Source organism: Polypterus senegalus, chromosome 3 (genome assembly GCF_016835505.1).
Source record: "Polypterus senegalus isolate Bchr_013 chromosome 3, ASM1683550v1, whole genome shotgun sequence".
Taxonomy (NCBI): domain Eukaryota; kingdom Metazoa; phylum Chordata; class Cladistia; order Polypteriformes; family Polypteridae; genus Polypterus; species Polypterus senegalus.
The window spans coordinates 158,028,960-158,046,133 of record NC_053156.1 but is presented as its reverse complement, the minus strand read 5'-3'; the positions used below and the strand labels follow the sequence as shown (position 1 = coordinate 158,046,133).

General features: G+C 34.3%; 1 protein-coding gene across 2 annotated transcripts in view; it reads right to left on the bottom strand.

Moving 5' to 3' along the window:
- LOC120525654 (trifunctional enzyme subunit alpha, mitochondrial-like) overlaps positions 1 to 17,174 on the bottom strand; it is a 42,657-nt gene that overhangs the window by 7,346 nt on the left and 18,137 nt on the right. For both annotated transcript variants that reach the window (XM_039748127.1, XM_039748128.1), the window contains 7 exons: positions 14,415 to 14,533; positions 11,876 to 11,932; positions 10,318 to 10,427; positions 6,154 to 6,288; positions 4,284 to 4,455; positions 890 to 976; positions 637 to 777 (listed from right to left, as the gene is read on the bottom strand). In XM_039748127.1, the coding sequence (XP_039604061.1) occupies positions 637 to 777; positions 890 to 976; positions 4,284 to 4,455; positions 6,154 to 6,288; positions 10,318 to 10,427; positions 11,876 to 11,932; positions 14,415 to 14,533 (821 nt within the window). The remainder of the gene's footprint in view (positions 1 to 636; positions 778 to 889; positions 977 to 4,283; positions 4,456 to 6,153; positions 6,289 to 10,317; positions 10,428 to 11,875; positions 11,933 to 14,414; positions 14,534 to 17,174) is intronic.

Sequence of the window (17,174 nt, the reverse complement as noted above, 5' to 3'; positions counted from 1 at the left end):
TTATAACTACATTATTTTGTAAATATAATACTTCCTTATAGCCAATAGCATTACCACTGCATGTGTTTTTCTCTCATACAGAAAAGTAGAAAGATGTTGGGGCCAACTAAAAAAAAAAAACAAAAAAAAAAAAAACCTATATATCCGTTTAGTTTACCGGTAGTTTAGTTTAGTAGATATTGATATCGATGTTTGTATTTGCATGTGCTGATTGCTACAAGTTAGGGAGTGATTACAATCACATAAATAACATTAAAAAATGTTGGATGGCAGTTAGAATCACATTATTAAAATTTAAATGTGTAATGGGGAATCAAGTACAAATGGTCTTTGCATTACAGACACCTTCTCAATTTAGACCAGATATGCTTTGGACGTGTATAATATCGGAATGCATTTTCTTCCGGGAGATCAAATTCAAGAAAATGGCAAACAGTAACCGTACACTTTGCTCAGCTGCAAACAATCCACCACATCATTTCTATGGCCATGAGATAAAAAGTTAAGCTAAATTTGACTTAAATATTTGGAAAGAACAATTTATTGTACCAGTAATTAGTCCACACCTTCTTTTGTATAACAAACCAGCAGTGCAAATCAGTTGTCATAAAGCAGTTCTATATTCTCTTTCCTTACCCCCACAACAATGATAACTTTTCCTTGTTTAAGGCCAACAGAGACAGCAGAAGCTGTTGTGTCCTTTGAGGTTTTATCTGTAGTTATAATCTCTAGAAGTTGCATCTTATCCACAGGAGAAAAATAGTGCATACCAATTACCTGGATGAAAACAGACAATTTAACAGTTTTTGCTTAATTATGCACATTATTTAAGATTTTAATATTACATAAACTCAACATTGCTAGTCATAAATTCAGAACAGAAACTTACTTTATCAGGCCTTTTACTGACAGAAGCAATGTCCTTAATGGGTAGGGCAGATGTGTTTGTGGCAAAAATACAATGGGGAGGAACCATCTATAAATGCAAAAAGAAAAACAACTAAAGTAAAAGATCAGTATGGACCAGAAGAAAGTAATAATCAATTAAAAAGAATATTAAAATTAAACATGGTTGTCACAATACCAGTATTTTTGCATTCAATGCCAATACCACAGAAATTTTATGATGCTTGGTATCTTTTGATACCACAGCAAAATCAGAAAATCCACTCAATGGCTTTTTTTTTTTTTTTTTTTTAAACTTGTTTATTGAAGTAAACAGTATTGTGCCTTTTTCTGTAATACAATATAAAAATAACAGCAACAACAACTTTAAAATAACGGCATGTCAATCAAGTAGTTACTCAAATCAGCTATCATTTTGGTAAAGTATTGAATTTTTAATGTGTAGCAGAGATAGGAATCCTTAAGCATAACAGTAACAAATAGGGAGTTTATAACCTTGGGTGGGATTCCAGCAGAGGGTTTATAAAAACATTATACAGTGATCCCTCGCTATATCGCGCTTCGACTTTCGCGGCTTCACTCCATCGCGGATTTTAAATGTAAGCATATCTAAATATATATCAACGATTTTTCGCTGGTTCGCGGATTTCTGCGGACAATGGGTCTTTTAATTTATGGTACATGCTTCATGTACCATAGTTTGTTTGCCCAGTTGATTTCATACAAGGGACGCTATTGGCGGATGGCTTAGAAGCTACCCAATCAGAGCACGTATTACGTATAAAATAAAACTCCTCAATGATATACGATGTGCTTCCCGCTCCGTGCTTGATTGTTTGCTTTTCTCTCTCTCTCTCTCACTCTCTCTGCGCCTGACGGAGGGGGTGTGAGCAAAGGGGGCTGTTTGCCTAGGGGATACGGACGCTCCTCTAAAAAATGCTGCTTTATCGCGGTGCTTCGGCATACTTAAAAGCCCAAAAGCACGTATTGATTTTTTGCTTTTCTCTCTCTGTGTCTCTCTCACTCTCTCTCTCCCTGAAATTCTCTGCTCCTGATGCGCGCACTCCTTAGAAGAGAAGATATGTTTGCATTCTTTTAATTGTGAGAAAGAACTGTCATCTCTGTCTTGTCATGGAGCACAGTTTAAACTTTTGACTAAAGGGTGTTATTTCATGCCTAGAGGGCTCTAATAATGTTAACTTTATAAGGGCTTAAAATATATAAAAATAACCATACAAACATATGGTTTCTATTTCGCGGATTTTCATCTATCGCGGGGGGTTCTGGAACGCAACCCCCGCGATCAAGGAGGGATTACTGTACATCATTTACTACCCAATTTATGTTAACATTGACATTTTCTGTCCAGTGAATGAAAAACGGTGCTTGAAACTCATACTAAATATAAAAACATTCCTGTACATGTAATGCTAAATTAGCGCATTCCTAGATAATTCAGGATATTTCCATTTAAACAAACTATTTAAAGCTGCTTTTTCACCAACATGCTTTTAGAGTGTGGTTTTTCAGACAGCCAATCTGTCAGGCCTGTAATATTTACATTTGTAAAATTTATATGTCAGAAAATCATAGGGGTTTAAATTTACCAAATGTGTCCCCCTTTTTTATTTTTTGCATATTTGCCCCAACTATAAAAATTTCTATGTGTAATCAGACTTGTCAGTTTTATATTAATCCTTTAATTTTATTTTTGCGGTTTTCAGGGTTTCTTATGTGAGAGATTAGACGTTGTTACTGCTTAGGCCTGCTACAAATCCAGAATTAGAAAATTACTTGGGCTGTCATTACCTGTCCTCAATAAATGTATAACTCTGAGACAGCATTACATTCTTCAGTGTGCCATTAAAATATATAAAGTGTGATTTTTACCTACTTACTTGGAGAGTATTCAGAGAATACAAGTAAAATGGGGAAATATTTTAAAATACACATATCAAAAACTGAGGGAAAAAAAAAGTGTCCACAGAATAAATGCTAGCTGAACTGCAGGTGATTAAATAATTCTGCTCACTGGTAAATGTTGATCAAAGCAGGATATGCATGGAGGGAAGAGTAAATGTCTCTGTTTCCATCTGGTGGCTAGTTCTGTAATCCCAATAAATGGCAAATTACAAACATTTGTAATAAAATGCATTGCTTTTGTCATTCAACAACAAGTCAGGAATATCTCAGCCAAGCTTCACTCTTTCATACCCAGTGTGCTGGAAGCCATTAACTGACTTTCCAGACACTACAAGCAGTTATAGTGTGATGTGGGTGAACATACATAGATCATAAGATGCTATTGCCAACATAAGTGTTTGGTTCTATTAAAGTAACTGGACCAATTTACTGTACACATATTGCAACAAGAACACACAGCAAGAATAAAGTTGTTTGTCAACAGTAAGTAGTGATATTCCATTAACGCACAAGTAATCCGTGATGCCAAGATGACAGAGGCAAACGTCATGGCTCAGTAGCCTGGGTCAACCCTAGATTCAATTATTTTGAGCAAAGTAGCTTTGACAGACGTGAAGATATTGTATGTGGTGGCTGGTTAAGTTAACTGGCAGAAACCAGAGTTTTTCATATGCCTGCAGTATTCATTGAAAAAGCAATCATGTCATTACATGTTTATTGCCTTATGCCTTTCCAACACTCCCAAAATGCAGAGGAGTGGCACCATAATATAGTGTATCATCTTGCATTCTTAGTTGAGGAGCAAAGCCAGATACTTGAAAGCACATGGCAGTGTCTGGAAGCATCAGGTGGGAAGCTGCTCTGGCAGCCAATAAAATTCTGCAGCATTATAATGCATATGTACAAGGTTGATTGGCATGCTTCATATATGGATGTTTCAGGGTGGGGTTCAAGACATGCTCACATATGCATATTTACAAGGTGATTGTGATTTCTGAAGGATTAACTGTGTAGAGCTGTGTGTATTCCAGGTTTAAAAAAATATATATTTTTTTGGGTGTGTGAAAATTTTCAAAAACTCTAATCCTTGCACAATTTGATAAATGAAGCCCGAAGTTTGGTGGTTATAGATGAATCTTTTCCATTTGTAAAACTGGAACTAAGACAGTATTTTTAAAGGGAGGAAAGAACCCAGCTGTGTTTTAAAGCTTGATATAAAAACATTTTAATAAATAACAGCATCAATGTATAGTACTTAGAGAAAGTTACCAAATAAGTTTTGTGGGGTCAATGAACTCCTTACTTTTAAAATTTTGTAAAATTAAAAATTCACTGCCATATAATAAGACAAATAATAAGGGTAAAACATAACGTTCAAGAAAGAAGTCACCATCCCATTTACCAATTTCACAGGAACGTCATTCTTTTTTAATAAAATCTAATTATAAACTCACTGCTTCAACTTCTTGGAGAACTTTGTGCTTAATTTTGAGGTCTTCAAAAACTGCCTCGATAACCATGTCAGCCTTATTGAACCCACTATAGTCTAGCTGGGCTGAAAGTTTGGAAAGAATGCTATCCCTTTCAAAAGATGTAAGAGTTTTCTTCTTTGTTTTATCATTTAACCTGTATATAAAAAAAAAAAAAAAAGATAGACTGACAAAATGTGTTTTAACAAGCTAAAACTACATTTCATTTCAAAACTGTAAACAATAGTAAGCACAGTAACATGCATTTCTTTGACTTTTCAGCACAATCTTAAGCATTGCATTCTATAATATACATTTTCATGTTTGAAATAAAATTTACAATCTAAATGATTTATTTCAGCAAGTTCTACTGTACTTGAAAATTAAATCAATGTACTGTAGAATGCCTACATTTGCACATAATAGTTAAAAAAAATGTAATTGTAAACTACTTCCCAAATGTTTCTTAAAAGTGCCATTTGTCATTTTGAAATATGTCTAGACTGAAAATGAAAAATAAAAGGTTTATTAGAAATGTTTTTCGGTGTTAGTGCTGAATTTAACAATTTTATTGACTTAAAATACTGTCAAACCTATTCTAAAAAGTTTTTTTTTATATGTTGAAAGGTTTTTGGTTTAAGGTGTATTTACTTTGCATTTTGAAACTCTGTACATTTACAGGAGGCAAACAGTGTGGAAAAGCACATTGAGCAATAAAGAATAGAATCACATACACACATTTTGCTAAATTACTAATGTTTATTGTTTCTTTTAAAAGTCTTCTCAGTTTTTTTTTTTGCGCTTGTCAACACTAACTGTTGTTAGGTGTACCTAAATGAAAAATGTAACTATTTGAAGAGAAATATTAAAAATATAAACTAGTCTATCATAACAATTGGTAAGTTTCCACCCACAAATTATTAGTTGGTAAAAACATCCAATACCTGAACTGCAGCCCTAAATGTTTAACTCTCTGACTTTATATAATTAGAATTAGTGCTGACTAACCATTCTTAAGTAGAAGACTACTTGAACAGGAAATCCTTGTAGTGTATTTGCATAAAATCTTTGCAGTAACACAAATTAACGAGTAAATTGAAGGTGGAGGTTTGACTTGGTCAATAAGACATCCAATTTAATGTTTTTGATCCAGTGGAGCTATGACAATATACTTTTGGAACCATCATGCTAAAAGTTTTAGCTGTACTTTAGAGATGACAGGACGACACCAGGTTGCGTTCATAAAGACTTTCCAGCTATTTTGTTCAGTCATTTTCTCTCCAACCCTGACAAATGTCCTAATCTCTCCTGATGGCAAACATCACTATGACAAGATGCTAAATGCAGTATCAATCCTCTGGAGCCTCTATTACACCTCAGCTAAAGCAGAACCGATAGTACAGAAGGAGCTAATCTGTATCCAAACAAGTTATCCCTATATAGTGTTTAATTCTGTAAACAATTTCCTTTCTCAAAAGATGTAATGCAATTAAATTCTAATCAAAAGTCCAAACAAGTAATAAATAAAAATATTGGAGATGTAATACATATACAGTATTGTTTATATTACCTTATATTCACTGAAAATGTGATTAAACTGATGACATAGATGGTAAAATATAACCATTATTATATAAACAAGTTAGAGGTTGTTTACTATAGCTCCCAATGTTTGAACTACAATCCTAAAATAGAAGACAAGTAAAGTTTTCCAAGTTTCAGTTTACAAGACTCCAGTTAAATAAATTGGCAGGTTCATAATAGTACTCCTCTTAGAAGTGAATGTATGTTTTGTTGTCTCTCATTGAAATTACTTTATTTATACATAGCAAGGGAATTGAAAAGAAACATATACCCTTTAAATATCTGCTGTTGTCCTCTTTCAAGACCACCCAGAGTAGTATCCTTAAGAATGGTATGTAGTCCTTTATCCAAAGAAACTTGTGCAATACCTGCTCCCATCAAACCGGCCCCCAAAACGGCTAGTGTCCTATGGTAAGGGAACAAAAAATAAAATGGAATAGATAAGCATTCAAATTTTCTGATCAAAAATATAATCACTGCACTGCAAAGAGGTTAAAATACCACAGATGTAACACTATTCCCCAGTATTTTGGTTTAACAATCTGGCCCTTACATGTGCACATGTAAAAACTGACAAAATTGACTATCCATAAAATCCTTATGAAAAAGGTAGATACAGTACTGACAAAAAAAAAAAAAAAACGCTTAAATGTAAGAAAATAAGAATGTAGCTTTGCTGTCATCCTGTGGCCAAAAGGCTCATTACAAGTAAAATTAGCTTGCATACTGCAGGATATTTCAGCCACCCTAACATAACTGGGGAGGGGATGAAATAAATACACAAAACTATCTTAGCAGTGAGACAATTGATGCAATTATAAAAATACACGTAGTAATTCATTTATTATGTATACCTTCTGAAAAACAAAACTGTCTGCTCTACAAATCAGTGAATAATATTACTACACAGTATATACTATTGTATATATAGCGCACACCCATACATATTTTATATACACACCACTCGCACAGCATACAGATACGGACAACGTTTTTAGTTGTTATAAGACCACTTATCAGAAAGGACAAAACAAAATACACTGCAACCTGCTCTGACATATCCTGAATTTCACAGCAGCTGAGCTCAACATAAAGAGCAGGAATCCATTGATCCATTTTGCCTTTTGCCAAAGTTATTATGGTGGTAGTGTACTGTTGTAAGGCGAGTTTTTAATGGCGCAAATTGGGAATTTTAGTATCAACAAAGTATCATTTAAATGCCACAGCATTAACTAAGGATTGCTGATGCCCACACGTATTATTCCATTAAGGCGGCAGAAAATCCTTTCTTAAAATGGAAACTCCAAGTAGGATAATGCATAAATCAAATCAAGCAAGTGCTGCAAACATGACTTCAGTTTATTCCAGTGGTCTGCTGAGTGCTAAGTTATCAGGTCAGTCAAGTGCCTTTGGTTGGGGAAATCGAACTTTGTGTAGCCAAAAAGTATACTGGAATTGCAGGATCCTGTTTAGTATCCTGCAGTTTAGTAAGAGTAAACCAAACACTCCAAGGCATGAATCTGTATAGCAGGTAAAATAAACATAAAACTTAAAACAAAAGATTACTAACTGCAGAAATGTGAAAATATTCATGTCTACTTCAACTGGTTGTTACAGGAAGCAGCAAGATAAAGTCCAGTAGGCATGAATAGTTCCAAAATCTTCTTTATTACTATTCCTATTTACAAATGAAGCTAAAATAATGCGTAAAAGATTATTTATCATAAGGGTAACAAAATCCCACTTAATTTAGGATATACAGAAATTTCAAGCAGTTTATGAAATTACTGAAAAAAAAAAATGAAGACAGTATAGCTTTGCAGTTATAATGTAGCAAAAACATTCATAAGTTCATTTTGCTCAAAGTTGATATTTCACTCATCTTAGCAAAACTAAAAACAGTACATTACATAAAGCACATTAATCAGCCACTATAGGCTGAATCAGCTAATCTGACTAAATAGATTCAATCTTTCTTCCTCAACAGCTCTTATGAATTCTGAATGAAATCCTGCATTCTGGGTAAGAAAACGCATGTGCAGGTTTCCTCCGCTTTACAAATCTATTCTTTTCCAGAAAACACTTTCTTAAATGGTAATTTAAGTAAATTCACTTTAACACTTAAATTACCATTAATTACAAGAAAAGCATTAAGCAGTCCCTTGCTCGAAACATTCTCAATTTTTCTTCAGATAAGCACTAAAATACACAGAAATTGTCAGAATTAGTATAATTGCTCAAAATAAACCCTAACACCACATTGGCTTTTAATAAATACTATATAAAAAGCTGTTTAACAACACATTTGAAGGATGGCCTTTCTGTCTCTTGAACTTTTCCAACTAAAAATAATTTTTGGAACCATTATATATAGGGTAATGTGAAAAGACACGTGAGAAACACAAGTTGACTGAACTCTAGCACTTGAAAGGACTATTAAATTCTGCTTCAACCTGTGAATCCAGCTTTGCCTCATTTGGTATACTGCCATGAAGGAGGTCTCCAAAAGTATCTATAAGCTCTGAGAATGACTGAAACTGATTGGGTGTCACCAACATCTAGCCCATCACCAAATAAAGATCCATCTGCACTTCATTCTGCAAGCTGCGGTGAAGCTTACTTGCAGCGCCAGCTTAGACAAATGGGTGATAGCTAGCAGCTTAAGTTTTGAAAATCATTCCAGATTTGCTTTTCACAACCACAGAAATTTGGTTTCACTGTGGTAAGGAGAGAAAAATATTTTAAAAGACCTCTATATATGCATATTCTGTAAAGTGGCTGTTTGGAATTCAGTGGAAGCCTGTATTAGGAATTCAACTAAAATCTGGGTAACTATGCCTTTCATACTTTTTAATATATCAACCGTACAATATACAATTATAGTTTAAAGCTGCTTTTTTGAATCACTAACCCCCTTCATCTTGTGATGATTCTTTTCCCACCATTCCTATATTTGCAAAATCAAGAACATGCCTGAAGCAGGGTAATAAATGCAATGTCCAATTCTCCCTTATTAAGCTATTACTAAAGTAAGCCAGAAAACACCATTCAAACATCATACTTTCCCCATCATCAAAATTAGAACTGCCTTAAGAAAAGGTTACTATAGAAATAGAAAAACTTCACTGTGATGCACTTGCTTTCTTTTTTTTATGTTTTGGTCACATTAGTTGTATTCTGAAGATACTTGAAAAAAGTGAACAACTCAGCATAACAACAAAAAATCTAAATGTTAACATCCTCTTTCTGGAGATGATCAATTTGCTTTGTCAATTCTCTCATGCGGTTAGGAGACAGCAGATCACGGAAGATCACAGAAGACACTTAAAAGACCCGCAAAACTTAAGAGATTGGCCACGGAGCATCTCGCAGGTACCTTAAACATGAGACTTTGTGCCAAGAGACTGATTCAGGACCATGTCGCGGTATGTAGAATGTGAGATTCTTGCAAGACACGCCCTACTTACAGCCAATATCAAATAAGACCATGGGAAGCAAAACACTCAGTTGTGTAAAGGCTTTGAACACACACAGATCCAGGGCGCTCAGTGTATATGAAGCATATAATGACAATAAGATATAGATGAAACATCAAAGACTTAGCAAAGAAGAAAGAGCAGCGCGGGAAAAAAAAAAAAAAAGAGACTGGAAAGCATAGGAGAGAAAAAAAATGCAAAAAAGAAAAAGAATAATCTAGATGCAAATTCAGAAAATAAGGTAATCAGCCCGGAACAAGTGGAATTGAAGAAAAAAAAAAAAAAGCAGGTCCAATCTGGCTCAGAATTAAAAGACAAAGAGTAAAAAACAAAGTAGAACTTCATAAAGATGTTCAAAAACATTGCCGCTATACACATGCAGAGCAGGTTAGAGATTATGAAAGCAGTGTAATTCGAAAGGCTCAAAAAACCGATGGTGCGATACAAATGCAGAGAAAGTTAAAGAATATGAAAGCAGGAAAATTAGAAAGTATCAAAAAAAAGATTGCATTAGTGCAAACAAATGGAAATTATTTCTCTGAGAAATAACAAAAAGGCGAATAGAGATCGAATATATGGACATAGGTGATATGTCAGAAGTATGTAAATATTGTAAGGCTTTGAAGTTTAAGTCAGAGAATTTCAAAAACGGGGTTTACCTTAAATACATTTATTGGTTGCTTTGCAAAAAAAAAAAAAAACTGCTGATGTAGATCATTTTGTCTGTGCTGAATTTCCAAACAGAGAAACCCTATCCTGAATTATGGTACTAAGTCATTAAACACATGAAACAGCAACAATTCAAGGAAAAAAAAAAAAATCTTAAAAAAGTGTGTATCCGGAAAACCAAACATGGGGTTTGGCGAGCGGAGCTCCCTCGTATATATAACAATGTTGCTAAAGATGTAGTTATATACAATTATCCAAATACTGAAAGTCTAAAGTATCTTGATACTTACTGAACTTCTTTCTGTGGGTTTCCGAACTTATTCTTTTTGCAGGCCACTTGTCCTTGATAGAGACCAATAAGTGCTTTAGATTCCCTAGTCATTGCAAGTTCCCCAAATTTCTGAAAGAGTGACAATGAAAAAACCAAACAAGAAACGATAAACAATAAACATACACACAAATACACACGCTAGAAGCATTCAAAACTCCAATTGGCTTATGTACTATTATTGAATCACAAGGACCACAAAGATATAATAAACGATACATGCTTTCAAAACTAAACATGATCTATTTATTTTAAATTCTCAATAAAAATGAGCCTTAATTTTTATATAGCTTGATACTAGAAATGTCCTGATTTTCTACAGAGAAGAAACAGACATTTACATTATTTTAATAGATAAAGCATGCACATATGGGAATTTCTAAAATGTGTTGTTTCTACACCAAGCTTGAACAGAACACCACACTATTAATAACCAACCTGCACTAAGATAAACAGCTCAATAAAACACAAGATTAAAAATAAAAAAATCCAAAACTTTACCAACTAAAAAAAAAAAAACAAACAAACTGTTAAGTAGATTCTTTGAATCCTTTAAACTTCAGTTACATGCCAAAAAAAAAAAACACACTACAGTAATCCCTCCTCGATCGCGGGTGTTGCGTTCCAGAACCCCCCATGATTGATTAAATTTATATATATGATTTTTATATATTTTAAGCCCTTATAAACTCTCCCACACTGTTAACATTATTAGAGCCCTCTAGACATGAAATAACACCCTTTAGTCAAAAGTTTAAACTGTGCTCCATGACAAGACAGAGATGACAGTTCTTTCTCACAATTAAAAGAATGCAAACATATCTTCCTCTTCAAAGAAGTAAATGTCAGGGGCATAGAATGTCAGAAAGAGAGAGAGCGCGAGAGTAAACCTAACAATCAAAAAATCAATACGTGCTTTTGTGCTTTTAAGTATGCCGAAGCACCGCGATAAAGCGGCACTTTGTAGAGGAGCGTCCGTATCCTCTAGGCAAACAGCCTCTGTTCACACCCCCTCCGTCAGGCAGAGAGAGTGAGACAGACAGAAAAAAGCAAACAATCAAGCACCGCACGGGAAGCACATCTTATATCATTGAGGAGTTTTATTTAATATGTAATACATGCTCTAATTGGGTAGCTTCTAAGCCATCCACCAATAGCGTCCCTTGTATTAAATCAACTGGGCAAACAAACTGAGGAAGCATGTACCATAAATTAAAAGACAGATTGTCCGCAGAAATCCGCGAACCAGCAAAAAATCAGTGATATATATTTAGATATGCTTACATTTAAAATCTGCGATGGAGTGAAGCCGCGAAAGTCGAAGCGCGATATAGCGAGGGATCACTGTATTTGTAAATAATTAACTATAAAGCTTAAAAGATAATGAACATGCTAACGAACAGACAAAAATTAAAAGAAATAAAGACTAAATCAGGAAGCATAAAATGTGCTTAGCATATGAGAGAGAGAGAGAGAGAGAGAGAGAGAGAGAAAACACAACTAAAACTTGTATTTCTTACCTGTGACTCTGCCAAATACCCTGCATCAGTGGACTGCTCAATTCCTGTTTTAACTACCTATAGAAAGAAAAGTGAATTGCAGTGGCTGAATGAACAGGGAACTGAGCTTGAGGGTTTATTCACCATGTGAAGAGGTTATTATGTTGATAATGTAGAGTTCTCCCTTATCCCCAAGACTGCAAGATGAACTGTCAATTTTAAATTATGGCATGAAGGGTGTGTGTGCACCTTTCAATGGAAAGCCCCAAGATAAGATAGCCCTTCAATAGATAAAATTCTGTCCAGGGTTAGTTTCAATTTGGTGTCCAATGCAGTGATCCCAAGATGGAATAATGAGAGGAAAAAAGGATGTATTTTTAAATTATGATAAAACCATGTCTCAGAAATGAATGAAAGTAAACAATTTTCTCAATACCTGACATTTCAATAACATTGTAGATTTAACTATTCTTCATCAATAAAAATCTACAGCTTATATCAGTATTACCATCATCTGGCGGCAACATAATTTTTAAATTTTCATGAAAAATATAGACTTCCTTTATATATAAAGTAACTGTAAAACTTCACATATAGCTCAGGCCAGGGTATTTCAGAGACCTTTTCATGGTACAGTGGAACCTCGGGTCACGAACGTCTCGGACCACGTACAAATTGGGTTATGACCAAAAAGTTTGCCAAACTTTTGCATCTGTTCACAACCACACACTCGGGTGATGAACAAGCCAGTTTCCTTTCCGGTTTGTAAGCGCTGATGATTTCCGCATGTGTTCAGTCTCTCCCTGTGCAGCGAGCAAACGAGAGAGAGAGAAAGAGAAGGCTGGCCGCATAAGGCCGGGAAAGCATTTAAAGAATGCACCGGGCTTGTTTTTAAAGAGACTGTTTTGAGCATTGTTTTAATCTTGTTGTATTTAATGAAGATTTTTTTCTATTGGATTCTAACCTCCACTTCACTTCTTTTTTATGGGATCATTTATTTATTGAAGGATTCTGAAAGCACTGCAATTTATTTAAATTTGGACTTTGTTTTTGATTGTTGTTTTGTTGATTTTAATAAAAGCACTTGGCACTTTTTGCACCATCCGATTGCTCCATTATAGTGCCTCACTGTCGTGCTCATCAGTAACATTATCGATGGTGACAGGTTTAAGGGCTCCCGGAAGCGAGATGGGAGCAAGCAGCGAACATGCATCGTCACAGACTTTACCTTAAAACTGTAATCTCCTCTCCACCCAGTTCCTCCTCACTTCCTTCATGGCAGAACTCTATTTATGCAAGGTTAGTTTTCTTGGTTGTTTATAGTTAGTTTTTGTATAAATTACAGATTTTTCAGGTCATGACCAAATCGGGTTGCGACCAGAGTTTTAGAACGAATTATGGTCGTGACCCGAGGTTCCACTGTACTATTTTTTTTTAACACTTAAAGAAAACTTTGATATGGAACCTAACAAATCTTTGAGATAACAATAGAGTACCCAAAGAATGACTGTTAAATTAAATGTTACTGCTATAATACAATTTTGAATCATCAACTTGATTACAATATCAGTCAAGCTTTATCTAAGCATCCATTCCAAAGTAAAGGATTTAACCCACAGAAAAGAGACACTGGCAGCATATGCAGAGCAGCATTTTCTAACCAAGACAAAATATAAAAATTGTGGATACTGCTAAGATGCCTAACTGACTAGTAGATGCAATTTTTATGTAATCAAAACAATGAATAAAGCTCTGACACTTGTTAATAAGGTCCCACTTTTCAATTATATGAGGGAAAATGTTAACAAGAAATGTAGTACTAGTCACAAGGTTTATTACATTCTGTTTGGAAACTCAGGCAGCACATGTAAATTAACGTAAACAGCTTCAGTACATATCTAAGCATTGGAGAAGCGGCCCCTAGGCTTTCGAGCTGGATACTCTCCAAATATAAGCTGCATCTTTATGACTTCTCCATAAAAACCATTTAAATACCAGCAGACAATATAGAGAGACTTGGCAGAGTGCCATGCTCAAATTAAAGTAAACCAGCCTTTACAACACATTTGCAAGCAATACTTCAGTTTCTTCCAAAAAGGCTTAGTATGTAGCATTTATTTATTGATGTGTTGGCGATTAACTGTTTGATTTTAGAAAATGGTAAAGCTCAAGGTACATCTCTACTTAAGCGGGACACATCAACAGATTCAAAGTCACTTACAATGCAAGTTTAGCAATATAAACGATGTTCTTATAAAAAAAATCTTTTTACTTGTAATCGTTTTCAAACTATATTATAAAACAATGCAAAAATATGTAGGTTACCAAGCTGTGTTATTCTCAACAGCTCTACTGCCAAGAAAATTTTTTTTGCTGTAGTTGAAAATTTACCAAATCACCACCGTATGCAAGCAGCTACAAGTTCTCACATACTAAATGTAATTTTCCGAGCTAAATATAAATCACAGCACCTTTTTTAAAAAAAAAAAAATATAGTATTTATCAACCCAAAATAGTTGTTTGCTACATAACAGAAAAAGAAAAAGTAGTACAATTGTACCTCTAAAATTTTTAATGGAGCAGGATATAGCCCTTTTGTCTGTTTCATTACTTTTTTCTCCACAGTGTTGTAGATCTGATTCCTTACCAATGGAATGTTCATTACATAATCAGTTACTTCTGAAAAACACACAAATTAATACTAATTATATCAACTTGTTTTTACATTAAATGTATTTAAAATTCAGTAATACTGCCGTTTTAACTATACAGTAAAAATACAGGTTTGCAATTGCTCAAAAACAGCTGTATAACTAATATAGCACTAAGTTAATTATTCATTCTATCAAACAAACATCTTAATATATATAATTATCATGAATTACTTACTAATTCTGGATTTATGACAGATTTTATATTTTACATATATGTATAATGTATTTATATACTATATACACACACAGACTTTAGGGATGTGAAATGGACTTCTACACAGACTGTCCAATGTGCACTGCAAGTAATTTATTAACTTATGTAGGCATTGTAATTTAAATCCAAAAAAAATTGAAGGTCACATGCAAGCACTGGGAAAGAGTGAAACAAAATAAGTTATAAAGCCACACACCACAATGAAAATGATCACAAAGCAATCTACCTTGCTTGAAATACGGCTGTAGTGAACAGTTTGCAGAGCTTTATAAAAAAAAAAAAAAAAAAAAAAAAGACAACATACCAAAACCTATTAACGTACACATTAAAATCTTCAATTTTACTAAACAAAACATTCATTTTTTGCCTTCTATTTATACAAGCACATGCCTTAACTGTTAGAATACCACCGTTACTGTCTGAATCCAAATCATATTATGTGATATCATCTGCTGTTAAATTCTGTTCTGTACTTGTAATATTTTTTATTTTACTATTACAGTACAATCCCTCTTAACTGGCCTCGCATTAACCGGCCTGTTAAAATAAAATAAGCACTTCCTTCTTTCTGGGAAGGTAAGAGTTATTTTAAAACCAGCAAACAACAAAACAGTGTTCAAATTAAATAAAGTGCAGTGTATCAAAAGTCTTTAAATAAATAATCCATTAAAACGAGTGAATTAGTAGAGGTTAAAATCTATTATCCTTTAAAAACAACGCCAACGAGGTTAAAACAATGGCTGGAAGCGGTCTCTTAAAATCCAAAGCACAGGGACTTCTTTTTACCTAGTGGCTCCCCTGCTTCTCTCATCGGGCTTCGCAACAGGGTGTCACCTTAGCTGCAGGTGCAGCCGATTTCCACACTGGTCCGATAGCCCTCTGATCCCTGGCTACATCGGGCTCCATTCGGACCAAGACTTGGGTTCTTTCCCCAGTGGCCAGGGTGCTCACACTGCCTTTCGACAGCAAGTCGTCTTCAATACCGGTCACTCCAGCTCCGTGATTGCTTAGCTGGAGGTTTTTTTTTTTGGGAGTTTTTTCTTGTCTTCTTAGAGAGTCAAGGCAAGGAGGCTGTCAAAAGGCAGGGCCTGTTAAAGCTCATTATGTCACTTCTTGTGTGGTTTTGGGCTATACAAATATAAATTGTATTGTATTGTTTTGAATACAACTAAAAAAAGGCTCCTGTAACCTTGAATTGGGCAATTCTGGTATTGTTCATTTTGGAACAAATTGGCTTAAAAGGATTCAGATAGAAATAAAACATTAAAAGTGGACACACACTAATGTAACACAAGTATAAGCCTTATTATAGGCAAGTCTTATGTTACGATAATCTCACAGATATGCCTTTGTTGAGCAAACAATAGTCAGTGATTGGTTTTTCAGGCCATCATAGACTTTTCCAGCTTTATGAGGTAATAAATCATCATCAAAAATTGAATAATCCACCCAAAAAGTTTTTTGTTTTTTTTTATATCTACTACTTACATGTCGTATACAATGACCAGAGAGAAAAAGTGTTCTCATGTTTTATGTAAAACGGAGATAAAATTAAAAGTCACAACAAACTTTAACAGGACCAATATTGAACAAATAGCAACCAATATCTAAATGATCATTGGGGGGGAAAAGAAAAAAAAAAAATCTAAATTTAGTTGCGACTCAATCATTATGTCAGATATCTAGTGCTCACACTATCCCAAAACATTTCTGGTAAAAGAATGTTGCATAAAACAAAATCCTCTTTTGAACAGCAAGTTGAAAAATGCTTTTGAATTGAAGACCTGCCACATCTCTCATTTATTATAAATTGCTATTTTTGGAGAGAGTATTCCTTTAGGCATAAAGTCAACTGTACATACGCATGATTCGATAATTTATGTGATAAAGTGCAGTAATACTGCTTAAATGTCACTTCATTAAGAACGTTTGAAGTGCTTTTCTGAAAAGCGAAGCATTGTGCATTTTTTGATGGTATTTCCATTAATTGATATTTTCAGTGCAAATTCTATTCCTGCCAACAGTCAAAAGTGCCACCTGTATCTAGCTGCAAACCTTTTGCATGCAATAAATACATGAATCTGATGACCTACTGACATCACCCGACAGTCTACAAAAATATTTTGCTGCAGTTTCTTTTTGTGAAATTTAATATTAAATTCAATAAAATCAAAGCAATTAATCTGATCAATTTATGATTACCAGATCATAAGATGCAGGCCTTTTCTGTTGCACATGTAAAAATGCTTTTATGTATTTCTAAAATCATTCCTCAATATAATTCAGTGACATCATTGATATATCAGTGACAACAGTGGTTAGGTACAGTTCCTGTTGCTTTTCAATAGACTATTTCTTTAGAAGAAAAATTTTACACTTCATCAGTTATCAG